Raw genomic sequence first — 25580 nt, forward strand, 5'->3', positions numbered from 1 at the left:
TTCGGCCGCTGCTGCAATGCATCAAGTTTCGCTGCGCCTTCCCCCCCCCCCCCTCCCGTGCCTGGCGCACGCTTCGCTCCCTTCGCAGCCGCCCTCTCCGGCGAGCCCCAGCTTTGCCGCAGCAGTGCGCGCCGCCGCCGGGGGGCAGGTCGCCGCGTCGCATCGCAGCCAGCCCCGCTGCGGGCACGGGGGAGGTCAGCCGGCGCCGATCCTGCCCAGGAGCCATGGAGCCGGCCCTCGGCCGTCCCGGCCAGGCGGTGCAGCGGGGAGGCGGCTAGCCAGCCTCTTCTCGCGCGCTCCGGAGCCGCTCCGGATCGAGCGGGCGGCCTCGGATCGGGTGCTTTTGGGGCGAGGAGGGGGAGGCTGCGCGCTTGCAGTTTGCCCTCTGCGGAGGGCTTGGCGAAGACGCGCCGCTGCAGCCACGACCGCTGGGCGGGAGGGAAAGAGCTTCGGCAGCGCCGACGGCTCCAGCCGGCCGGGCGGCCTTTGGGGGTCCGCGGCCCACGTGGAGGGCGGCTCCGCAGGCTTCGTGGCTGGGCGCGCCCGGCTGCCACCCCCGTCGGCCAGACTCTCCCCGGGCCGCGGCCAACTTTTATGGCTCCTCCAGGCGGCCGCCTCTTCTGCGTCGCCGCGCTGCTCCTGGCCCCGGCTCGGTCCCAGCGCAGCAGCCGCAGCGGGGCGAGCGGGCCTCCCGTCGGGGCCCCCTGCCGCCGCCGCCCGCTCCCGGCCCGTCGGGGATCGGCTGTCCGGGCCCATCCGGCGGGCACATTCCAAGGCGCGCTGAGCCCCGCGCTATAAATACCCTCTCCCTGGACGCGTCTTCCCCGGGATCGTCTGTCTGCCGGCCGCAGGAGGGGCGCCCGAGGAGCGGAGCTGCGTGACCCAGAACCAGGCGCCGACGGGCCGAGGAGGGGGCGCGCACCCTGGATCCGGGCCCCCCAGCATGGCACCCTTGCGCCCGGCTTCCCTCCTGGCCTGCCTCGCCCTAGGTGAGTCCCGGGGGAAAGCGTGGGGAGAGGGAGGCTTTCCGTGGGACCTGGGGGGGGGGCGGTTTAAGGGGAAAGGCCCTTCCTGGCCAGGGGCGACCACGCCGATCAGTCTTGCCTCTTCCTCGCTCCTGAAGGCTGGTTCCGATCCATGGCCCGGGGAAAATCCACTTCCGGGACTATTTGGCCCGCTTGGGATTTGAACTCGTGACAGCAGGTTGGGTCCTTCCCAGGAAAGCTAAGATTTCCCCCTTTGGGGCCTGCCCGCAGGCGCCAGCTTTCTGCAGGCTTGAGGACACCTGGTGAAAAGGCCCAGCACCTGCGCCCAGGTGTGTGGCCCCCGCCCCCCCACTTCCCCCTAGTTTGCTGTGGCGAGGGTGGGAAGTGCTGTTATGTCGCAGCCTACTAAGGGGAGCCCCATAAATCCAGTTTTGGGTCTTGTCTTACCTTTTGGGGGTTTGCACATGGAGAAGCCAATGCTGGGGCCGAGGTTGTGTGGGGGCAGCAGAAGGCAGGTTTGGGGAGTCCCGTAGCTCTTAGAATCCGTACCCACTTTGTTTGCTGGGGTTTATTTTAAAAGTCTAACGTTATCCATTCCTGAGCTCCTCTGGAATCCGTGTCCGCGTTTTCTCGGTGCTCTCAGAAGGGGTCGAGGAGCTCTTAGCCTCCTCTTCCCTGGGCTGCAGCCCTGCAAGGCAAACCTCGGTGGGGAAAACTGGCGTGGATTCAAGTGTTTTGTGGGAAGGGGTGGCTCTGAAGAGGAGGGCCCAGGAGGAGAACTCCATGGTGGCTCTTCCCTTGGAAGCAGTTGATTTCATAACCTGAAAAAGGAGCCCTGCTGGGTCGGGGGTGGCACGATGCTTTCCTCAGGCCCCAGTGCTGATCTTGCATCAGACTAGGATCTGGAAGGCCCAGGATGAAAGCCCCTTAGATAGGGTTGCCAAACTCCTGATGGCACCTGGAGACCCCGCCACTTCAGTTGATATCCATATGACCAAGGCTGGTTCTCATGGAGGAAACGGCCACTTTGGAGGGTGGGTCTCTGCTGAGATCCCCCCTCCAAAATCTGATATTTCTCAGTCCAGGGCTAGCAGCCCTAGATCCCATGGGAAGCTTGTTGGGTGACCCTGGGCCGGTCCTGTACTCTGCCTAACCCACCTCACAGGGTTGTTGTTGGGTGACCCTGGGCCGGTCCTGTACTCTGCCTCACCTACCTCGCAGGGTCGTTGGTAGGAGAGCAGAACGATGCAAGTTGCTTTGGATCCCCATTGGGGAGAAAGGCAAGGGATAGAAAGTCTAAATCATTCCGAGGAAGATGGTTATAACTCCTGCTGAGTCTTCTGCAGATCACCTCCTTTCCTCCCGGGGCCTGTTCTCTGGCATCCTCGTGGGTACTTCCACTTCACTGCATATTGTACTGAGAGATGTGGACCAGCCAGTGTGTCAGGACTTCCAAATAATCTTGGGAAAGCCCCCACCAGTGAGCCTCAACACCTACCTACATGTACCCAGGCCCAATCATTTGTGGATGGCATGAAAGCGGGGGGGGGGGATGCCACCTCGTTCCCACCTGGTAGCCTGCAGTCCATTTTGACTCACCATAGGCGAATAGATTAATGTTTTTTGATTAGGTTGGCTCAGGCAAAGGCTCCAGGGCAGTTCCTCCCAGATGGAGGACAGCCATTCTCTGCGTTCTGGAAAGTACGTCGTGCATTGGTGTGAGTGTCGCATCTCTGGCTGGGATTGTGTGTTTTGTCACACCAAGCGGGGTGTCTCAAATGAATGTATGTGCCTGTTATATAACAAGCCATTTGGGTGGTAGTTTTCAGCTCAGGTGCTCTGGTTAAGAAACTGAAAGCAGGGTTCCTAACACTGGGGGAACACTTTGGAAATTAGCTTCAACTGCCCCCCCCCCAGCCTTTCTCAACTTTTTTACCATTGTGAAACCCCTGAGACATTCTTCAGGCTTCGAGAAACCCCAGGAGTGGCACGATCGATCCTTGGGAAGCATAGCTGTGTGCATGCCTACCCAGGGCCACTCCCCTTCCCACCTCCTCCAGGCCCATCTTGGCCATTTTGGGAGGGGGGCTGGTATCACCCAACAAATGTTGAACACATCCTTGCCAATCCATTGTTGCTCCTCTATATATTTCTGAAACAGCCTAGGGGGTGGGACGTGTCCAGCTGTCCAAGTTGGAATAGGGCCAATCAGGGTGCAGCCAGCTTTGTCATGATTGGCCCTGCCCCTGCGGCTCCCGCCCTCCAGCCCTGGACTCTAGCCTCTTTGCTCTCAGACGCCTCAGTGCCTGGAGCCAGCAGCAGGTCAGAGGGCCCTGGGCAAAGGGTCATGGAGAGCTTGCTAAAGAGGGCCTCCTGGCCTGCTAGGCAGGGCCTGCTGACTGCCTACTAAGGAGCTCTGTCTCGGCCCTGCTAACGAGCTGCCCAGTCCCTGTCCGCCCCACTTCATTTGCCTGTGAGCTGCAGCCCAAATCCACCTTAAGCTGCTTGGCCACGGGCCAGGGGAGGGGACCCTTTCAAGGCCTGTTCTTAGGAACGGGCTTTGAAGCTAGTTTTAAAAAATAATATGAAAAATGAATTAAATCCCACCTGTTTGGAAAGCCGTCCAGACACCCCAGGGATTGAGAAAGCCTTCTTTAGGCAAGTAAAAAAGGAAACAAAGCAATTGGGGGGGGGGGAATCTTGTTGATTGTAATCCTGTCTTGATTTGTTGGCTGTAGAGTTTTATGGAGCAAGATGGTTTGGAGGTGGTTTGGAGGGGGTGTTTTTTCCCCTTTGTCACCCACAAGGCTACACTGCAGGGTTGTTCCAGAAGCTTCTGGACCTTTTGTGCAGCTCTCAGGGGCCGGGTGGGTGGGGATTGAGTGGAAACTCATCGTCCTGTCCCTTTCCGGAACCCGTTTGCCAGTTGACTGAAAGAATTCAAAAGGTGGGACAAGGCCCTGAAAAGTTAGAGAAGGCCAAACCAAATTCAGCCATTTTTTAGAAGTTAGAAAGTAATTTGTGCATTCATGCCCCACTTTATCTCCTTGATGGGGGCTTGCAACATTGTTCTCTCTCTGCTCCGTTGTATCCTTGAAACAACAACCCTGTGAGGTTGATGAGGTTGACAGGGAACGATTGGCCCAAGGTCACCATTACAGAGTGGTGGATTTGAACCTGGGTCTCCCACCAGACCAACTCTCTCAGAATACGGGCCTGTATTGGCAGTCCCGTAAACCGTCTTCTGTGATTTGCCCCAAATGTTTCTTTACTACCACTGCATAGAAACGCACATATGTCTAAGTTTTCTACCCACATATTAGGAATTCTGTGGATCTGAAAACTCCGTTTCACGCTGTTGCCCATGTTTCTCTGTTGGTTTCTTGTTGAGGTTTTGATTCCTTTGACTGTTGTGTGTCACTTTGCAAGGTGAAGTCACCTGAGCGCTCGCTGCTCCCAGGGCTTCCCAGGTATCAATTTGGAGAGGTGGGAGATCAGTTTTTCAAAATGCCATTTAAATGGTCTTAACCAGGGGTAGTCAAACTGCGGCCCTCCAGATGTCCATGGACCACAATTCCCAGAAGCCCCTGCCAGCGAATGCTGGCAGGGGCTTCTGGGAATTGTGGTCCATGGACATCTGGAGGGCCGCAGTTTGACTACCCCTGGTCTTAATGCAGTCAAAGAAAGGGCAATTTAATATCTCTCCCCTCCAATGATGTGAGAAGTGATAGGACCTCCCTGGTCAGGGGCATTATACCTTTGAAGGGTCAATAGTGGGAACAAACAGAGAGGGAGAGTTGCTGGCTTTCTTGCTGTCTTGTGAGCTTCCCAGGAGCGTCCAGCTGCGCCCTGCTGGGAGCAAGATGCTGGGCTGGAGAAGCTACGTTTTCATGCAACGTTGCTAGTGCAGAATGCACATGGGCTTGTCCCTTGTTTGATGGCGCTCCCACATCTTTGTGCCTAGTAGAAAACTGACCAATTTTTATTTATTGGATTTTTAAAAAGTTGATACTCAGGGGCTGGGGGCAGCTTCTCTACCGTTTGAAAAACATCATCAACAAGAAGCGAAAACTTTTAATTTCTATCCTGCTTGTCTCCCCCGTGGTGAGCCAAGGTGGTATGCATTGTGTGTCCCCCCCTCCATCAGATCCACACAGCAACCCTGTGGGCTGAGTGAGTTATTTGTTTATTTATTATATATTTATATACCGCCCTCCTCGGAGGCTCAAGTCGGTTTACATAAAAACATAGAAAACAATACAAGGAACTTAGTTTTTCCGTAACATATAGATAACCATAACATTAATACTATTAATACTATTTGCACTGATCTTGTAACCATGGTAATTATCACAGTGCAAACAGGGGCAGAACGCATTGATGGATTTCTGGGAGGAAGGGTGCAGGGGCCCTTCAGATGTTGTTGGTTATGCCTGGTTTCAGCCAAATGCCTGGTGGAAGAGCTCCTTTTTGCAGGCCCTGCGGAACTGTTTTAGCTCCATCGGGGCCCAGATCTCCTCCGGGAGCTCATTCCACTAGGTGGGGGCCAGGAAAGAGAAGGCTCTGGCCCTGGTTGAGGCCAGGCAGGCTTCTTTAGGGCCAGGGATCATTAGCCGGTTGGTGGTGGCAGAGCTTAAAGCTCTTTGAGGGGCATAGGCAGGGAGGCGGTCCCTCAGGTACACTGGGCCCTGACCGCATATGGCCTTAAAGGTAATTACCAGAACCTTTAGCCTGATCCGGAATTCAACTGGGAACCACTGTAGTTGATGGAGAATGGGCCGGATGCGGTGTTGCTGTGAGGATCCTGGCTGCTGTGTTTTGGACCAGCTGTATTTTCCGGGTGAAGGCTAAGGGCAGGCCTGCGTAGAGCGAGTTACAGAAGTCCAGTCTAGAGGTGACCGTCGCATGGATCACTGTGGCTAGGTATTCCGGGGACAGGCAGGGTGCTAGTAGCTTGGCGGAGATGGTAAAATGCCGGCCATGCCACCTTTGTGACCTGGGCTTCCATTGTGAGGGAGTTACCTTGAGAGAGAGGGGTGGGGGGGACAGGTGCAAGGTCACCCAGCAAGCTTTCATGGCAGCAAGGGGATCTGAACCTCCCTTGTCTGAGGCTCTCACCAGGACACCATGCTGGCTCTCTGGCTTTGGATTTGCAAATGAAATGGTGCTTTCCCAAAATGCAATCTCTTAAGAATGCATGTGCATATTCTAGCTGGTCTGCATGACTCCTGGATTGTGTGTGATGAGTGTCTGAACACAGGGGCAGGGGACCCTTCCCTGCAGCTTAGATCTTTTTCAGATCCCCTCCCGCCTTGCTCCCCGTCTCAGGAACCAGGAGGCTGGGGGTGGTTGCCCTGTGATTTTAGAGACTAGACTCTGCACATGTTTGGAGTCACTTTCCTTCTCAGTGCTTAATATCCTCTGAGGTTTTACCGTGACTTACATTAATGAATTCACTCTTACTTGTCGTCTGTGTTTCTCAACCTGATCTAAGGTTGATGGGGAGGGGAGAAATCCAACCGCAGTGCCATTAAGCAAAGCAGTAGAAGGTGTACTGTCAACAAAGCAACTATTGGATGACAAAACATTGGGGGGGGGGGAATGCAGTCAGATCAAGGTAATGCATGCAAGTAACACTGCAATGGACAACAAATCTATTTCCTTTATAGAGACACCCTTCTTACCTATTCCGCTGATTTTGGACAAAAACCCAGACTTAATTTTTAAAAGCATTTGCAGTTAATAAATCCAAAGTCAGAACGTTGCTGACTCAAACCAGCACATTCGGTGGCTGCGGAATAGCTGACGGTGTACTCTGTGCAAATGACATGCACACGCTAACTTCCTCCTGCTTAAGCCAGATATTTGTATTAGGTGTGGCCCTCTCTAACCTGTCTCTTGTATTTGATGTGCCCTTTGAGTACTGAACAGACGGCTGGTCTCTTCTGTAGGTTGAGTTGGATCTTTGCAGGAAGTTGTTCCAATGTAGAGTAGTGGTTGGACTAGAATTGGGGAAGCCTGGGTTCAAATCCTGATGCTGCCTTGGAATTTGCTGAGTTGCCTTGGACCTCTCTCTCTCTCTCTCTCTCTCTCTCTCTCTCTCTCTCTCTCTCTCTCTCTCTGGCTCTCAGCCTAACCTACCCTGCAAGTTTGTTGAGTAGATTAAAATTGGGGTAGATTGCTTGGAGTGGCTTGTCAGAAGAGTTTGAGTTGATGGCTGCAGCTGAAAAAGTATGACTTCTCCAGCAATCGGTCCCTTTTTGGTACCTTGATGCAGAACACATTTTTTGAAAACACATCTGTTGTCAACTAATACTCTAAAGCAGGGGTAGTCAACCTGTGGTCCTCCAGATGTCCATGGACTACAATTGCCATGAGCCCCTGCCAGCATTTGCTGGCAGGGGCTCATAGGAATTGTAGTCCATGGACATCTGGAGGACCACAGGTTGACTACCCCTGCTCTAAAGCAGAGGTGGCCAAACTGTGGTTCTCCAGATCTCTGTAGACTACCATTACCATGAGCCCCCGCTGGGCTCAAGTTGTTTGCTACTCCTTGAAGAAGATAAGATGAGCTGGGTTCTTTATACCCCGCTTTTCATTATCTGTCCCAGAATGGTTCTAAAGCATCCATGTTCTCCAAGGAAACTGATCTCTGTAGTCTGGAGATGGATTGTAATTCCTGCTGAGAGGGGCTCATGGTAATTGTAGTCCATGGATATCTGGAGAGCTACAGTTTATTATTGATTTATTAAATACATTTATATACCGCCCTCCCCGGAGGCTCAGAGCGGTTCACATGGGACGCAAGGAACAGGAACAATACAGAGAAATCATTAACCATAGAACAATAGAACAGTAAAGCAGTGACAGTAAATTCGTAACTGGAACATACTGATGAGCCCATTAATTGTTGGTACAACGCATTAGTTTCATGGGAGGGAGGCTTGGGAGCACAGTGGAAGATGTTGGAATTAGTGGATCTCAACCAAATGCCTGGCGGAAGAGCTCCCTTTTGCAGGCCCTGCGGAATTTTTCTAATTCCGTTAGGCCCCTGATGTCCACTGGGGGGTTATTAGGCCACCTCTACCCTAAAGCCACACTGAGTAGTTCACAAATGCTCCATTGTTATGTAGCAGAGCCTCAAAAACTGCTGTATGGCAACTGATACTGAAGCTCAAAACAATGCACCCTCCTGGACTGAATCAAGACCTAGGTTTCCTGTCTCATTACCAAGGCTGATTTCTCCATGCCTGCTATCCCTCTGTATCTTACACCTAATCCAAGCACTCCTGCTGTTGTAATCTGAAGTCACTTCACTCTCCAAGAACAGATGGCCTCCCATTTAGCTGTATCTGAAGAAAGGAACACAAACTTTAAAATGCTCCTCCTGTGCCAACATTCTGTTAGGCTTCAAGGTGCTGCTGGACTCTTGCTCTTCAATAATGCATACCCTGTAGGGTGGCTCTCCAGATGCCAAGTTCAGATGCCAGGAAGAGTGCTGCTGGATCAGAACAAAGCACCCGGTTCTTGTGGGGTGGCAAAGAGGCCCACAAACCAGCACACAGATGTAGGTCTGTTGCTGCTCACAGCAACTGGTGTAGAGAGGTAGGCTGCCTCTGGACATGGAGGTTCTTTGCAGCCAACATGGCTAATAGCCATTGAAAGAAGAGCACTGTGCATTAGTCTAGTCTCCTTGGCAGAAGCTGGACACCCTGGAGAGCTGCTGCCAGTGATCTACCCTGCAAGGCTGTTATGTGGATGGTGCCCCCCCAGCTAAGCTGCTTACCCTGCAGCAACCCCTGTGAAAGGGCCATTCGACCCCCAAAGGGGTCCCAACCCCTAAGTTGAGAAACACTGCTATAGAGATGGGGGAGAGGCTACGTCCCTGAACCGGGGGGGGGGGGTATTGTGCAGGACCCCTGGAAGCGCGGGGCCTGGAGCATGGATAAACCAGCCCTGGCCCCCCCTGGCTACCAAGACAGGTCCTCAGTGGCATGGGGACAGCACGGAATCTGAAGGAGGTCCCTGCCTTCCGCGGGGAAGCTCAGGGACGGACGGACGGAAGCGCGTCCATTTGGCCAGGCCTCCATAGTCAACCCGGGCCAAAGCTGTGAAAATTTAATGACCCGAAATGGGCTGACCATTAGTTTTTAAGCTGCCTCTGAAAAAAAGAGTCCAGATGACTCCCTCGCTGAATAGCTCCGACTGGAAGCAGAAGGCAAGGCCTGGGCAATGTCCTGCCAGCAGCCAGGCTGTGCTCTTTTTCCTTTGGGCAGGGACAACCTACTTAAGCGCAAGGGAGAGCCGGGGAGCGATAGCAGGTTAGGCTGCATTTGCTGGTGCCTGCTGAGGCCATCACAAATTTAAGAGCCATCTGGTTTTATCTTGCTCTCCCTCAAGGCAGCTCAGGGACATGGAGCTGCTGTCCCTTTCCCTCATTTTATCTTCACGACAGCCCTGCAAGGTTGACTAGGCTGAGAGAAGGGGACTGGCCCAAGGTCACCCAGCAAGGTGAGAGAGTCAGGAGCACAAGAAGCAGCCTTGTACCAAGTCAGGAGGTTGTTCTGTCCAGGACGGTTTTGTCTACTCCAGGGGTTTTTCTCAACCTGGGGGTCGGGACCCCTTTGGGGGTCGAACAACCCTTTCACAGGGGTTGCAGCAGGGCAAGCAGCTTGGCCAGGGGGTTGCCGCCACTGTTGCCACTCCTTCTGCAGGTGCCCATCCTTGGCCTCCAGCCACTCATCCACACAACAGCCTTGCGGGGTAGATTGAGATGGAGCGTTCGTCTGTCTGGAGCAGCGGAAAAGAGCGAAATCAGCATGGTGGGACAAGAGGCAGAACTGAACTGAGAAACCCCAGAAAAAAACCAATGTATATACAATCATGAACAATGCATTTTTAAGCCATTGGTCAGTTTTGGTTTAATTTCTGTGAAAGAACCCTTGCATCATTTTATGGTTGGGGGTCACCACAACCTGAAGAACGGTATTAAAGGGTTGCGGCATTAAGAAGGTTGAGAACCAGTGGTCTATAAGGACACTTGGGGTGACACCCCTTTCCACTGTGGGGGTCCCTCTGCCCCCACCCTGGCTGCTCCCACCAAAATTGTACTTTACTAAGGCCCGGCAAATCCTTAAATTGGCTTGGCCCTTTGTTCCAATTAAGCAGTGACGGGAAGCTTTCGAGTGGGGCGAACTGGCAAAGATGGACTAAAATGGCAAGCTTGGGGTAGTTTTGCTTTGTGATCTAGCCTGCAGGGTTAAGGCAGCAGATGATGCTTTAGCATTGCCCACCCCCAGCTCATCCCACCCCCCTCTTACACCACTTGGCCCTTCCACTGCCTGATTTTTGTAAATGGGATCGTTCGCCCAGCCAGGTATGCTGGATGCTACAAGCACCAACCCAAGAGAGGCCTTTAGCTTTCTGCTTTTAGGCTTCTCTAAGGGGAGATGTGATTGGTCCCTGTGAGGAAACAGGAGACCAAGCTTAACAGCCCATTGGTGGGATCCAGCAGAGCTTTGATGTTCTTCTCAAGCATGGTATGGAGGCTAAAACACAGCGGGCTCTAATTTGGAGAGCTGGGTTTGGTTCCCCTCTCTTCCACATGCAGCTAGCTGGAGGACCTTGGACCAGTCACAGTTCTCTCTTGAGCTGTTCTTGCCAAGCAGTTCTCTTAGAGCTTTCCCAGACCCACCTACCTCACAGGATGTCTGTTGTGGGGAGAGGAGGGGAAGTCGAATGTAAGTCACTTTGGGACCTTTAAGGTAGTGAAAATCCGGGTATAAAAAAGCAGCCCTTCTATTTCTTCCTAAAAATTCCCATTCCCATAGTCTATCAACAGATGTAGATGTAGTAACCTCAATAGGCAAGCTGAGGTGATTAAAAAAAATCCTCTAGAGCCATTTGCCAGGGCCTTGACCTGGATGGAGCTGGCTTGTCCAATCTCTTCACATCTCAGAAGCTAAACTACAGATTCTATGAGGGTGGCAGGTGACAGTGGCTGAGCGATAGGGTTGTGAGTGTCCTGCACAGTGCAGGGGGTTGGACTAGATGACCCAGGAGGTCCCTTCCATCTCTATGATTCTAAACAGGGTCAACTCTGGTTTATTCTTGGATGGGAGTCCACCAAGCGCTCCCAGGGCTGCGTATACAGAGGCAGGCCATGGCACACCTCTGGAGTCACCGAAATAGGCTGTGATTTGAAGGGGCTTTCCCACACCACATGTTTGGGCCTCGGTCTTCTATTTGGAAATAGCAACCTGTGACCCGGAAGCTCTTTTCAGCGGTTCTGAGGTTTTGATGCTGCCTGTAGTTAGGTGGTGGTGGTGGTGGTGGTGAGGGAATGCACTTTGTGCATTCTCAAGGGCATGGCCTCCTTTTCCATTTTTAGGGGAGCGCAAAAGGGGGCCATTGGGAATCAGCTGTTTCCCCCAAGCCAGTTCTCACACCGTGCAAAGCATGGGTTAAAACAGGAGTGAAACACAGCGCTCCAAATAATTGCAGATAGATTTCTTTCCCTTTTTTTAAAGTTAGCAAGCAGGAGCTCCTAGAAACCTCCGTTTTGAGGGTTCAGATGCAAATTTTGCCATTCTGAGCCGTGCCCCTCCTGATCTGGTCCAGAGACAATCGGAAACAAACCATCCCAGCGAACTAGGCCAAAGCTCCGGCTTGTTTACCTTTCTCCTTCCTCCAGGAACACAGAAAGATGTAATGACCTTACCGACTCAGCCTCCCATGCTCCACGGAGACGTACCTTGTGTTCAGTAGCAATTTTCCGTTCTCTCCTCTCCAGGGAAGGGAATTAGGGACCTTCTCGCCAAACAAGCTTTCCAGAGAGAGAATAAAGGTTTGCCAAGGAGCTTACAAGGAGCCAACCGTGGCTATTGGAAGGAAAAACCTCATAAGAGTGTGCCTTCTCCTGAGTCAGGCCTTTGGATCTGTGAGGTTACTGTTGTTTTGCTCTGACTGGCAGCAGTTGTTGTGTTTTTTTGGGGGAGGGGATCTCAGAGACGTCTCTTGTCACCTGCTGTCTGATCTGAGCTGGAGGCCGTCCCTGGGACCTTCTGCGAGCAAAGAAAATTCTCTGCCGCTGATCAGAGGAGACAGTACTTGTGTCCAGGGCTCTTTTGCAAATTGGGCTAGCCCAAATGACTTTGTCAAGCAGGTGAGCTGATGAATGCTCTCCTGCCCTGAAGTTTTTTTCCCTGGACAAAACCCACTTCTGAGCTTTTTCTGGCATGTAGGTTCCCCCCAGTGGGAGTATCATAGAATCATAGAATCATAGAGTTGGAAGGGGCCATACAGGCCGTCTAGTCCAACCCCCTGCTCAACGCAGGATCAGCCCAAAGCATCCTAAAGCATCCAAGAAAAGTGTGCATCCAACCTTTGCTTGAAGACTGCTAGTAAAAAGCACCTTACATGCACATGTGCTCTCAAATCACAACGGACTTCTGGCAACCCGAGAAAAGGGCTTTATCGAGGCGAGTGAGAACCAGGGGTGGTTTGACTTTGCCTTCCTCTGCAGAGTCTTCCTTGGTGGTCCCTTTCCCAGGCGCTGTCTTTGCTTAGGTCCAAGGTCTGAGGACATCTGGCTGCCTCAGCGTTTTGGACTAGACCGAGAGGTGGTGCCCTGGGTGCCCCCGTTTTGAATGCTCACCTTCTGGGGAAGCTCACTTAGTGACCTTGGGCCCATCACAAGCTGCCAGCCTGGCCTACCTCGCAGGGCTGTTGTGAGAAAACGGAGGAAGGGAGAGCAGCAGTTCTAAGCCACTTTGGGTCCCAACCGCGAGGAGAAAAACAGGCTATAATTAAATGAGCGCGTTGAAAGCAAATTCGTGCACCAAGCCACCTTCTCTCCCCCAAAAGCACCTGAGGGTGGAGGAAACAGCAGGGGATTAAAGCCACCTCCCCAATCTTTTTCCTTCACAACGACCAGGCAGCTCAGTTTGCAGAAGGAAAAGACACACATGAAAGAGTTGTTGAACCCTCAGTTGTGCTAACACAACCCACACGCCTGCCGGAGCTGTCTCCCTGCTTTCTCCAAACTAATCTGTTGCCCACACGATGTTGAATTCAGGCTTCTCCTGCTACTGAAAGTATCTTTGTTCCCTGATTCAAGATGAAATGATTTTAGATCAGTGGTTCTCAACCTTCTTAATGCCGCGACCCTTTAATACAGTTCCTCATGTTGTGTTGACCCCCAACCATAAAATGATGCAAGGGCTCTTTCACAGAAATTAAACCGAAACTGACCAATGGCATGAAGATCCATTGTTCGTGATGGTATATAAATTGGGTTTTTGTCTGGGGTTTCTCAGTTCAGCTCTGCCTCTTGTCTCATCATGCCGATCACGTTCTTTTCCGCTGCTCCAGACAGACGAACGCTCTATCTTGATCTACCCTGCAAGGCTGTTGTGTAGATGGTGCCCCCCCACCAGGCTGCTTGCCCTGCTGCGACCCCTGTGAAAGGGTCGTTCAACTCCCAAAGGGGTTCCAACCCCCAGGTTGAGAACCACTGTCTTATATGTATCACATGAATTTGGGGTGGGACCAGGAAGAAAGCTCTGAGCTTAATTCGGGTTGGGCCCCCCTGGATCTGGGTATGGAATCCAACTTCAAAAGTTATGTCAGTGAAAGAAGACTCCCTTCCCATGTGGCTCTGGAGAATTTCCAGAGAAGAACCATGTTAAAGGTAAAGGTATCCCCTGTGCAAGCAACGGGCCACGTCTGACCCTAGGGGTGACGCCCTCAAGCGTTTTCATGGCAGACTCAATACGGGGTGGTTTGCCAGTGCCTTCCCCAGTCATTACCGTTTACCCCCCAGCAATCTGGGTACTCATTTTACCGACCTCAGAAGGATGGAAGGATGGAATGGATTGAACTCCCAGCCTCATGGGCAGACAGCTTCAGACAGCATTTCTGCTGCCTTACCATGCAGTAAATCAGTGAAATTTGAGCTTCTAGCACGGTAGAGATCACCAAAACTTTGGGGGGATGAGCTTGTAGGAGTCAAAGCTCCAATGATGGGAAGCTCTGACTCTTGGAAATCTATACCCCCCAAATCTTGATCTTTATGGTGCTACTGGACTTGAAGCTAACATGGCTAATTCATATATCTGCAGGCCTGGGGGGCGGGGCGGAGAGAAGTGTTGTGTGAACGCGAAATGCAAAATCAGAAGAAGACATTGTTTGGTGCAGTGTCAGCCAAGAAGTTCTGTGGGCCAGTCATTCTTCCTTAGCTTCGCAGGGGTGTTGTGCGGGTGAATTGAAGGAAGGGAACACTGCGTGCGCTGAACAGAATTCCTGGACAGGATAAAAATGCAATAGACTCTCCCCCAGAATTGAGAAATTCAGAAGCATCCAAGCCCAGCCCCCGTGTTCTATAAAACCCATTCCTGCAGTGCTTGGGTTGACCCCTGCGTGAATTAATGAAGTCATTTGTTCCTGAACATGGGCAGAGTGCCTTCCTCTCCTGTCGGTCCACATATGTGCAATTGGGTGGGCAGGTAGAGCATCTGCTTGGCAAATAGAAGTTCCCAGGGTCAGTCCCTGGCATCTCTGATTCATGGGGTCAGGTGATGGGAAAGACCTCTGCCTGAGACCATGGAGAGCCACTGCCAGCCTGAGCATGCAACACTGGCCTTGATAGCCAGATTCAGTAGGAAGCAGTTTTGGGAGTTCATCTGCGGATCGGAGGAACTGCCCTCTGGGGACATTGGGTTTGGAGCTCTGTCCACATTGATTAATAGGAGGTGGTTCGTGTAACCTTGCCAATCACTGCACAAAATCAGGTTTCTGGAGACAGGCCTTCTATATTGGAAGAAAAGACCAAGAGTCCGGTAGCACCTTGGTCTTGAGAATGTTAGGGGCAGGGTAAGAGCTTTTGTGAGTCTCTGCTCATCCCTTCTTCCTGGAAGCTTATCTTTGAGGTGCTGCTGGACGCTTGCTCTTTCCTACCTCTGCGGACAGACTAACACAGTTACCCATCTTGGTCTGTCTCCGTGGAGGGCTTCCACGTGGCACCCGAGCTGGTCTGAGTTCTGGAACATAGCACTCCTCATTGCATTAGATTCAGTGACAAGCAGGCCTGGTTTGGAATTGGCTCAGCTACGTTTTTCTGGGGGTTATGGAACACATTAAAGCAGCCCTTTTGACCATGGAGGAGCCCCTGAAATATTTTTTCAGGCTCTGAGGATTCGCAGAACAAGGCTGGACGCGGTCAGCTGGCCACGCCATCCAAGCCACACCCAAGGAGGACTGAGAGGAGAGAGGAAGGAGGCAGTTTGAGCCCTGGTTGAGAATCCCTGCTCTAAAGTCTGTGCATTTTCATTTTTTTGCAGAATATTGTAAACGTAAAGGTATCCCTGTGCAAGCACCAAGTCATGTCTGACCCTTGGGGTAATGCCCTCTAGCTTTTTCATGGCAGACTCAATACCGGTTTGCCAGTGCCTTCCCCAGTCGTTACTGTTTACCCCCCAGCAAGCTGGGTACTCATTGTACCGACCTCGAAAGGATGGAAGGCTGAGTCAACCTTGAGCCGGCTGCTGGGATCGAACTCCCAGCCTCATGGTCAGAGCTTCAGACAGCATGTCGGCTGCCTTACCACCCTGCGCCACAAGAGGCTGCAGAATATTGTCCCACTGAGATTGTTCAGTGTCCCAGTGTCCCAGTGATTTGTGAAGGAAGGAAGGCTTACTGTGTGAGAGACATCAGTGAAAAAGAAAGGGGGGGGGAGAAAGAGGATTGGGGGTGGTGGTGAAAATAGCCAGTGTAGAAATCTGTGCTTAATGCTGAAACTTCACACAGAGCAGTTTCTGGTTCTTTCCCCCCATAGTTTTATTGTCTGTAGCAATGAGGACTAGAAGCTTGTTTGATTGGCAGAAATGTGAGAATCTCAAGATTCTACAGCAATGACGGGATTCTCCTTTAGAAGCATGGGCCGGGAAGGGGAAGAGTCCTGGACCAGCCCTGCTGGCAAGCTTACAAATGTGGCCGTTTGCCTCCTGTGCACACCCACGTTCATCATCTGGATTACCAACTTGACTTCCCAAGGCGGTCCTCGAACCCCTTACAGATCTCTGGCGCACAAGCAGCCACATTCCCACTCAGGATTGCCCCCTGGTGGCGTTTCCCATGCGCCTCTTTCCAGGGCAGCATGTCGGGCTGCCCGGAAGCTTCTGCAGAAAGCAGCTGGTGGGTCTGAGCGCGGGAGATAGCATCTCTGACTCAGCAAACCCCTCGTCCTTCAAGACCCGCAGGGTGTCACTGCTGATGCATGAAAACCGGGAAAGGGAGCGTGTGACATGCCGGAGGCTGTGCGGGGGATGTCATCTCTCGCCTACTTCTGACACACCACCCGCGCATGCCGGTCCCCTCCTCTGGCTGGCAGTTCTGTGTCACGTGGCGTGCCCACATGTCATCCGTCACAGGGATGCAGCTGGGAGCATTGATGCTTCTGCTTTCCACCTGCCGACTGTCAGCTCATCCTCCAAGTTAGATTCCTGCAGGGCGTGAAGATGAATTGGGGAGAGGGTGGGGGCTTGTCGCTCTCAAACCAGGCCGGCTAAAACTGGGGGAAAGGCATCTTTTTGTCTGGCCCTCATGCCCTATTTTATTCTGCTGCATTAGTTCTGTGTTGCTTTTTGTTTTGTATTGTCTTACGCTCAAGATCCCGGTTCAAATGAGCTTTTGAACAAAAGGAAAGGGGCGAAATGCGCTCAGAGCCGAAGGATGGGGGGTGGGGGTGGACCGGGGACAGAGGCCTGTGAAGTCAGGGAAGAAGCAGGGGAGGAGTTGTAGTTGTTCAAGGCTGTGCTGCCTATCAGGTAGTGTCATGTAGTAGTTAAGAGTGTCACGCTAAAATCTGGGAGGCCCAGGTTCAAGTTCTCGCTATGCTGTGGAAGCTAGGTGGGTGACCTCAGCGATGTCCTATACTTTCAACCTAACCTACCTTGCTGGGTTGTTGTGAAGGTCACGCTTGCCCTGAACTAACTAGGGAGAGGTTGGAAAGGCATTCTCACTCCTAGGGAAGCCAAGGAGGTCGGATGGAGAGGTAGGGCTTCCATTTCCAGGCTGGGAAACTCCTGGAGATTTGGGGGGTAGAGCCTGCTTGGGACAGGAACATCACTGGGGTACCAGGCTTTCGGCTTTTTGCAGGGCCTGTAAGACGGAGCTCTTCCACCAGGCCTGTGGGGCGAAGAGAAGATCTGTGGCCTCCCTCAAAGGAGGAGTAAGGAGGGGAGGTATTCCACCATATTCATGGTCTCTAAGGGGCTACTGGACTTGAATCTAGCTGTTCCTCACTTCATCCATGCCCAGTCTGGATCAGGACCACAGCACAAGGGGTGCAGTTTGGCCCATTGGGTCGTCCCACATGTATCTCAGGAGACCCGTGGGTCAAAGATCAGCCTCCTCAGGTTTGTGTGGGGAGGCTGAGGCACCTTTGCCACGTGTGCCCAGATCTGAAGTGGGCACTTAGAAAATGGCGGTTGAGGAGAACTCACCACTCCTCTTGAGCTCCGACCCAATCCATGTTTGTGCACCACATAGGGTTTTCAGCTCTGGGTTGAGAAATACCTGGAGAGTACAAGGGTGGGGCCAGGGGACCTTTGTGTGGTATCGTGCCACAGAGTCCAACTTGCAAAGCAGCCATTTTCTCCAGGGTTGCTGATCTTTGTAGTCTGGAGATCAGTTGTAACAGTGTGTGGGTGGTTGTGGGGGGGGGGGGTGTCTCCAGGCACCACCTGGAGGTTGGCAACACTAGCTCCCAAAGAAGAAGAAGAAGAAGAGTTGGTTCTTATATGCCACTTTTCTCTTCCCAAAGGAGTCTCAAAATGGCTTCCATTCACCTTCCCTTTCCTCTCTCCACAACAGACACCCTGTGAGGGAGGAGAGGCTGAGAGAGCCCTGATATCACTGAAGAAGAAGGAGAGTTGGTTCTTATATGCCGCTTTTCTCTACCTGGAGTCTCAAAGCGGCTTACAGTTGCCTTCCCTTTCCTCTCCCCACAACAGACACCCTGTGGGGTAGGTGAGGCTGAGAGAGCCCTGATATTACTGAAGAAGAAGAAGAATTGGTTCTTATATGCCGCTTTTCTCTACCCAAAGGAGTCTCAAAATGGCTTCCATTCACCTTCCCTTTCCTCTCTCCACAACAGACACCCTGTGAGGGAGGAGAGGCTGAGAGAGCCCTGATATCACTGAAGGAGAGTTGGTTCTTATATGCCGCTTTTCTCTACCTGGAGTCTCAAAGCGGCTTACAGTTGCCTTCCCTTTCCTCTCCCCACAACAGACACCCTGTGGGGTAGGTGAGGCTGAGAGAGCCCTGATATTACTGAAGAAGAAGAAGAGTTGGTTCTTATATGCCACTTTTCTCTTCCCAAAGGAGTCTCAAAATGGCTTACAGTCACGTTCCCTTTCCTCTCCCCACAACAGACACCCTGTGGGGTGGGTGAGGCTGAGAGAGCCCTGATATAACTGCTTGGTCAGAACAGTTTTTTATCAGTGCCGTGGCAAGCCCAAGGTCACCCAGCTGGTTGCATGTGGGGGAGCGCAGAATCGAACCCGGCCTGCCAGATTAGAAGTCCGCACTACTAACCACTACACCAAACTGGCTCTAAGGCATAGCTGTAGGGCAGGCTTTCTCAACCTGATGGCTCCAGAAGGGTTTCCCAAATGGGTAGGAGCTAATTCATTTTTAATATATTTTTAAGACTTGTTAAACATTTATTGGGTGATACGGTCATGTCGGCCTGGCCACCCCTCCCAAAATGGCCAATGATGGGTCTGGAGGGAGCGTGAAGGGGGTACGCATGTCCACAGCTGTGCTTCCCAACCATATTCTGTATGCTCACGCCACTTCTGGGTTTCTTGAAGCCTGAAGAGTGTTTCGGGGGTTTCTCAAGGGTAAAAAAAGTTGAGAAAGGCTGCTGTAGAGGATTTTATTCTTATTTATATTTAATTTATATACTGCCACTCATGGCGACAGCTGTCCCGGGGCGGTTTACAACATAAAAGTAATAAAATCACAATAAAACCCCGTAAAGGTAAAGGTATCCCCTGTGCAAGCACTGAGTCATGTCTGACCCTTGGAGTGACGCCCTCTAGTGTTTTCATGGCAGACTCAATACGGGGTGGTTTGCCAGTGCCTTCCCCAGTCATTACTGTTTACCCCCCAGCAAGCTGGGTACTCATTTGACCGACCTCGGAAGGATGGAAGGCTGAGTCAACCTTGAGCCGGCGGTTGGGATTGAACTCCCAGCCTCATGGGCAGAACTTTCAGACAGCATGTTGGCTGCCTTACCACTCTGCGCCACAAGAGGCTCTTAAAAAACCCCATAACCCCCCAATAAAATTACAAATACACTTATATATAAACCACTATCGTCTTTTGCAATGATACAGTGGATGTGCATCAGCTTGACAGATTGTATTCTCTTTTACGGGTCCCGCAGTCTCACCAGCTGATTCACCGTTTTGAAAAGGCTTTCTTCCCCCCCTAAGTCATGAATATGCAAGATTAGAGGGAAACAGCCCCGGGTAAAAGAAGCTGAGAAAAATAATTCCGAAAGAGGAGGAGGAGGGGAGAGAAACAGGGGAGAGCTGAGCCATCTGGAGGCATTCGCTCCTTGTCCTGCCGGTAGTCGACTCTTCAATTTTGATAGAGTCTCAGCCCCAGGCTCCTAGCTCAGGCCTCACAGCCTCCGACCCTGTGGGAGCCGTATCAATGGAACTAGCCCAGAATGGCCCTAAATGGCAAACTGCCTCTGTTTTTCTCTTGTCTTGAGATCCCCACCAGGGGTCAGCATTAGTTGGCTGCAACTTGGACCTCTACCGCCCTACCCGACAAGGTTCACGTGAGGATAAAATGAAGATGAGAAGAGATTTGCACACCTCTGGGTTGAACAAGCAAACCTGTAATTTACTTTCAAAGGGCGAGAATGTCTCCGGCTGTCACGGGAGCCCTTTCTCCCAGTTCTTCCCCTCGGTCTTTCTCCAATTCATCCTGCCCCACTGGGCCCTCTTCCAGCCCTCCCAAAGCATTCTGGGAGCACTGCTGTGTCCAGGCCCCTCCTGCCAGCCACAAGTGGATCTCCATGCATGCGTTATAGCAGGTTAAGGAGCTGGTGGGCGCTGGTAGTGCCCACTGTTGGCTGCATTGGTCATACTCCTCTATGAGCGGCTTTCATTGGCACCAACTAATAACTGTTGGGAAGGTCAGCAGGGGGAGTCCGAGGCCTGCCCTGAATTGCAATTCGGGAAAACAAGAGGGGTGGAAGACGGCATTTCCGCCCCACCCCAGGTCAACCGAGGCCTAATTTCCAGCTGAGACTTCCGCAGGGCCTGTAAGGCAGAGCTCTTCCACCAGGCGTTTGATTGAGGCCCGGCTGAGAAAGACCTTGGGATCCCTCTTCCTTCTTTTCCATCTCTACCTACCCTCTGGAGGCTGTAGGGGGCTAGTGTGGCTCAAGGGGTATTAGAGGTTGCCAAGGGATTGTTATACCGTTTTTGTGCATGTTTTTAACTGTTATTTTGCTGTTGCATGCCGCCATGAGTCAGCTGCCTGAGAGAGGTTGATAAACAAACAAGTCATAGTCCCATTGGACACCATGTTGGTTAATGTGGGGTTCTGGAGGCCTCATTTCCAAAAGGAGGTGGAGAGAGTGGAGCAAGTGAAGAAGAAAGTGACAAGGATAGTTCAGAAGAAGAAGAAGAGTTGGTTCCAAGGGGGCTCAAAGTGGCTTACAGTCACCTTCCTTTTCCTCTCCCCACAACAGACACACAACAGTGAATGAGCCCTGATATTACTGCTTGGCCAGAGCAGTCTTCTCAGTGCTGTGGCACGCCCAAGGTCACAAGATCAACTGTAGTGAGTTAGGAATCTCAGGTCCTTATTAAGCTCTGGTCAAGTTTCAGATTGTCACGAACTTGTTAGTGAATTCCAGTTTAACCATTTCACGTTAGGTTCTTCCTCTGAGCTTACTTTATGAGCAGCTTTATCAGTGCCATGGCGAGCCCAAGGTCACCCAGCTGGTTGCATGTGGGGGAGTGCAGAATCGAACCCGGCACGCCAGATTAGAAGTCCGCACTCCTGACCACTACACCAAACTGGCTCTGGAGACCGAGAGCCAGTTTGGAGACCCAGTCTGGAGACCCAGCCCTGCGAGGAAAGGCCAAGGGACGGGAATGTTCAGTCTGGAGAAGAGGCGGCTTGGGGGGACAACGACACAGGAATAGCTCTCTTGGAGTATTTGGAAGGCTGTCCCTTGAAGGAGGGCAGGGAGCTGCTCCAGTTGGCAGCAGAGGATAGGACTCGCAAAAATGGGTTGAAATTGCAGGTGGGAAAGTACCAGCTGGATATTAAGAAAGATTTTCTGTGGTTACCGTGTGTGGGAATCGTTGGGCTTGGAAGAGGGTGCTTTGGGGGGCACTGCCTGTAGAGCCCCTTGTGACCCTGAGCCGCTGGGATATTCGGGCGGGGTGGGGGTGGGGGTGGGGGTGGGGGTCACCTGCCTCAGATTGGCCAGGCTGTTCCTTCCACGCTCAGCAAGCCCAGGAGACAGCTGCTTCTGAGAATTTGGAGGCAGGGGGGAGGAGAGAGTCCAACTGCCAATGGCACCGGCTGACCTCTTTTAAAGCCTTTTCGGAATCCACTGCAGATTAAGCCACATCCTTTCTGCTGGGAACATGAGAAGCACCTCCTTGGATCAGAGAGAGGGCCCTGCAGTCAGTCAGATGCCTCTGGGGAGCCTGTTTTGGTTTCTCAGCTGTGGACACGAAGGGCCCTTGTGTGGCTCTTGGGGCCTGTCGCCAGCGAATGGACCTGTCACCCACAAATGTGTCCAGTTCCTCTGAAAGGCTGTCAAAGCTCACAGGCGTCACCCCCTCATGTGGCAGGGATTTACTTAATTTAGAAATATATATGTGACTTTTCTCCCCAATGGGCACCCTGCTTGGCTTACAGCATCGTTCTGACTGCCGTTTTCTCCTTAAAACAACCCTGCGAGGTTTAAGTGAGAAGTAGAAGATCGGGGGGGGGGAGGGGGGTTGTACCCCACTTTTTACTACTAAAAATGAATCTTAAAGCAGCCTACCCTTCGTCTCCCCACAGCAAATACCCTGCAAGGCAGGTGGGGCTGAGAGAGCTCTGAGAGAAGTCTTGTGACTGGCCCAAGGTCACCCAGCTGGCCCAAGGTCGCCCAATGGGCATCCAAGGTTGTGCGGAATTCAAAGCTGGGTCATCCAGTTGTAACATTCTAACCACCACGTGTTTGCTGGGTATTCACAGAACGCCAGCGTGGTACGGCAGCTAAAGTGTTGGACTAAGATCTGGGAGACCCAAGTCACACACTCTCAGCTTAACCTACCTCACAGGGTTGTCGTGAGGATAAAATGAAGGAGAAGAGAATGAGGTGACCTGCTCTGGGGCCCTGGTAGGATGAAAGGCAGGATGTAAATCAAATAACTGATTTAATCTCCCCCTTTGCTTATTATGGAATTTGAGAGATGGAAAGGAAATTCCGTCGTCCTCATGTCTCCTTCCCAGGTCTCTAGTAATCTTTGCTTCTAGAAATAGATTCATACTCAGCTTCGCGTGATCCTGCTTTTCTTAATGGGGGCTGATATTTACAGCTTGCTTAGGTTTTATTGCCGTCTTTTAGGGTTTGTTCCTTTGTTTGTTTTTAAAAGGAATTGATGGCTGAAAGGCACTTTGGGAGTTTTTAAAGTAAAGGCAGGATATGAATGTTTTAAAATCCATCAATAAAACAATTGCCCTGCAGTCCCAATCCTTCCTTGGTGTATTACAATGCTTTTTCTGTGTTAATCATGTTTAAATGTGTAAATCACGTCATCCGTGAACAGGTATGTAAAGCAGAAATATGGTGGTGGAAAGCATGAGCACTTTTCCACGGACCCCTTGAGGTTTTTAAGGCGATGCCAGGACTTTTTTGAACTCTCAATAAGCACGCTCGCTGTTGAAGAAAAATACCTTTATTGAAGAAAGTGGTGAACAGGGTGTAAGGTGCTTCCTTGCTAGAGCTAAAGAGCAAGCTTAGAAGCATAATGTTAATGTTTTCCCCACCCCCACTTTGAAAATTGATGCGCTGAACAAACTGTCAGGCACAAAAGGCTCCCAGGCATGGTTTCCATGCAAAGTGGGAATCTGGACACCACAAGGCATTCCTAACCTATGCATATACAACGTCAGAACACTAAAAAAAACATTCCGGGGGGGGGGGGAAGGGGCCTGCTTGTCCCCTCAGGCCTCTGGTCTGTAGAAGAATACCGGGCAATGAAAGCATACCAACATGTTAAGGTATAGAAGGAACAATGGGAATATTGTATGGTCAAGAATTCCTAAACTTACAAATAGTCAAATAGTTAAAGAGAACGTATATGTCAAGGGCAGACAAAACTCACAACAAGGCTTCTATAGCAAGAAAGCTTTAACTGGAAGTAGATCTGAGCACTTTAACATCTGAAGTTAAGACTGTTCAATATCGGGGATGCAAGCAATTATCAATACGATTCTCCCTCCAAAACCCAGACCCGTTTCCAAAGGGAGGGGGTCACTCCTCACCCAGGTGCCATCCCAGGCTTCCTGCCAAGGTGCCAGAGTTAGCGCGTCCTTGGTCAGGCTGGTGCCCCAGGCTACAGATAAGATGTTTACAGGGAAACTGGCAACCGTGTAACACAGCAGGGAGAATATGCAGTGTGAAAGCGGAGGGATCAATGGGGGGGGGGGGGGATCAAAGAGATACTACAAAGCCATAAGCATTTTGAATACATGGGAAAGACAGCAAGAGCACAGCATACAAAGATGGAGTCTCTCAGGTTCAGTGAAATCAAACATGGCAGAGATCAGGGGCTGATCCTGACAGCATAGAATGTTTTATAGGTGGTATGTGACCCCTAAAGTGATTGCAAAAATGGCAAAAGGATGTGATAATAAATGTTGGAAATGCGTAGATAAAATGGGTTACTTTGAAAAAGTACAGAAATTTTGGGCAAAGGTCCATGCTATTTTGGAGAAAATCTTGGTTCTTAACTTTCCCTTAAAACCCGAATCCATGTTATTAAGTATACCACCGCGGTGCCTTCCAGCTCAAACTAGAACATTCTTATTTTATGCATCAGTGGCAGCAAAATTGGTATTGGCCAGGAAATGGAAGTTGCAAGAACTACCTTCAATAGACGATTGGCTACATAAACTGGTGGACTTAGCCAAAATGGCAAAATTAACATTGATTGTTAATGGAAAAACAGAAGACGCCTTTCGAGAACAATGGAGCCTTTATCTGAGTTACTTAGCAAAATAAGTGATAAAGGATTATTATATTGGGGGGGGGTAGTGCTTAACTTTTAGAATTCTCAGAATTATAGCAACTGTATTTTACTGTATTTGTATTTTTCTGTCTTATGTTATACAAAACAGGATATAAAAAAAGGGTAGAGAAGGAACCATGGGAAGAGGTAAGGGGAAGACGGCATGTCTCATGGCAAGACCATGGGAACAGGGAAACAGGGAAATATGAACAAGGCCTTGACAGGTGAGAGGCAAACAGAGGCCGTTTGCCGTTCTCTCCTTAGCAAGCAATCCTGGAGCTCTTGGATGGTCTCCCATCAAAATGCTAACCTGGGCAGAGTCTGCACTTACTTTGTTTATTCCATTGTCAATCCTGTTGAATTCAGATCACTTTGAACTCGGGTCTTCCTCTCCCCCCCTCCTCCCCATTGAAACAGGAAAGTCTTCTGCACGTGGTTAGGGAGGCTCAGAAGGTGGGGGGGGGGGAGCCAAGCCTCTTTCTTTCTTTTCTTGAAGGGGTGGGGGTAGAGGAGCCAGGCAGGGAGCCTCTTTCTTTTCTTGGAGGGGAGGGGGAGAGGATTGAAAAAGGCAGAGGAGGGAGGAAAAATCCAGGGTCAACAGAAGTTGAGAGAAATTAGGGGCTTCTCCTTTAAGGCAAGCATGTCACATGACCAGGTGTAGCCTATCAGAGGTTCTCTACCACGGAGCTTTCTTTCCCAAATGGATATTGAGGATTAACAGCACTCTGAGATATCGCACAATAAAGGTAGGGTCACTCCGGATCAATCCTTCTTGCTGCAGAAGGAAATTTTAAATCGCCCCAAATCCAAACGGAAATCGCATTCTGTGTAGAGAGCAAGGACTGAATCGATCTGGGATTGGAATAAAAGCTCCGTGCAGTTTACACCCTGGACTGGCCTTGCTTAGCTTTTGAGATCTGATAAGATCAGGTTAGCCTAAACCATCCAGGTCAGAGCCAAAGGAGAAATGAAAAAAGGTGTGATTCTCTTTCACCAGCAGAAGGCCTTGTGTTGTAGCCAGCTTGGTGTAGTGGTTAGGAGCAGTGGCCTGTAATATGGAGAACCAGGTTTGATTCCCCGCTCCTTCATGTGCGGCCATTTGGGTGACCTAGGTGATTGTAAGCCACTTTGAGACTCCTTCAGGTAGTAAAGATTGGGATACATCCCCCCTCCCCCAGCTCTTCTGTCGTCTTCCAGCTCAGGTGAATGAAAGGCAGAAATGTAACTGGTTAAGCTTCCCCCCCCTTCCCACTGAGAATACTCCCAGCCT

General features: G+C 51.3%; 1 protein-coding gene across 1 annotated transcript in view; it reads left to right on the forward strand.

Annotated features, from left to right (window-relative positions):
• Positions 1-837: 837 nt before the first annotated feature.
• Positions 838-25580, forward strand: part of SCN1B (sodium voltage-gated channel beta subunit 1) — a 39968-nt gene continuing 15225 nt past the window's right edge. Inside the window, exon 1 of the mRNA XM_077336970.1 lies at positions 838-989. Within this exon, the coding sequence (XP_077193085.1) occupies positions 944-989 (46 nt within the window). The 5' untranslated portion in view covers positions 838-943. The remainder of the gene's footprint in view (positions 990-25580) is intronic.

The sequence above is a fragment of the Paroedura picta genome, chromosome 5 (assembly GCF_049243985.1).
Source record: "Paroedura picta isolate Pp20150507F chromosome 5, Ppicta_v3.0, whole genome shotgun sequence".
Taxonomy (NCBI): domain Eukaryota; kingdom Metazoa; phylum Chordata; class Lepidosauria; order Squamata; family Gekkonidae; genus Paroedura; species Paroedura picta.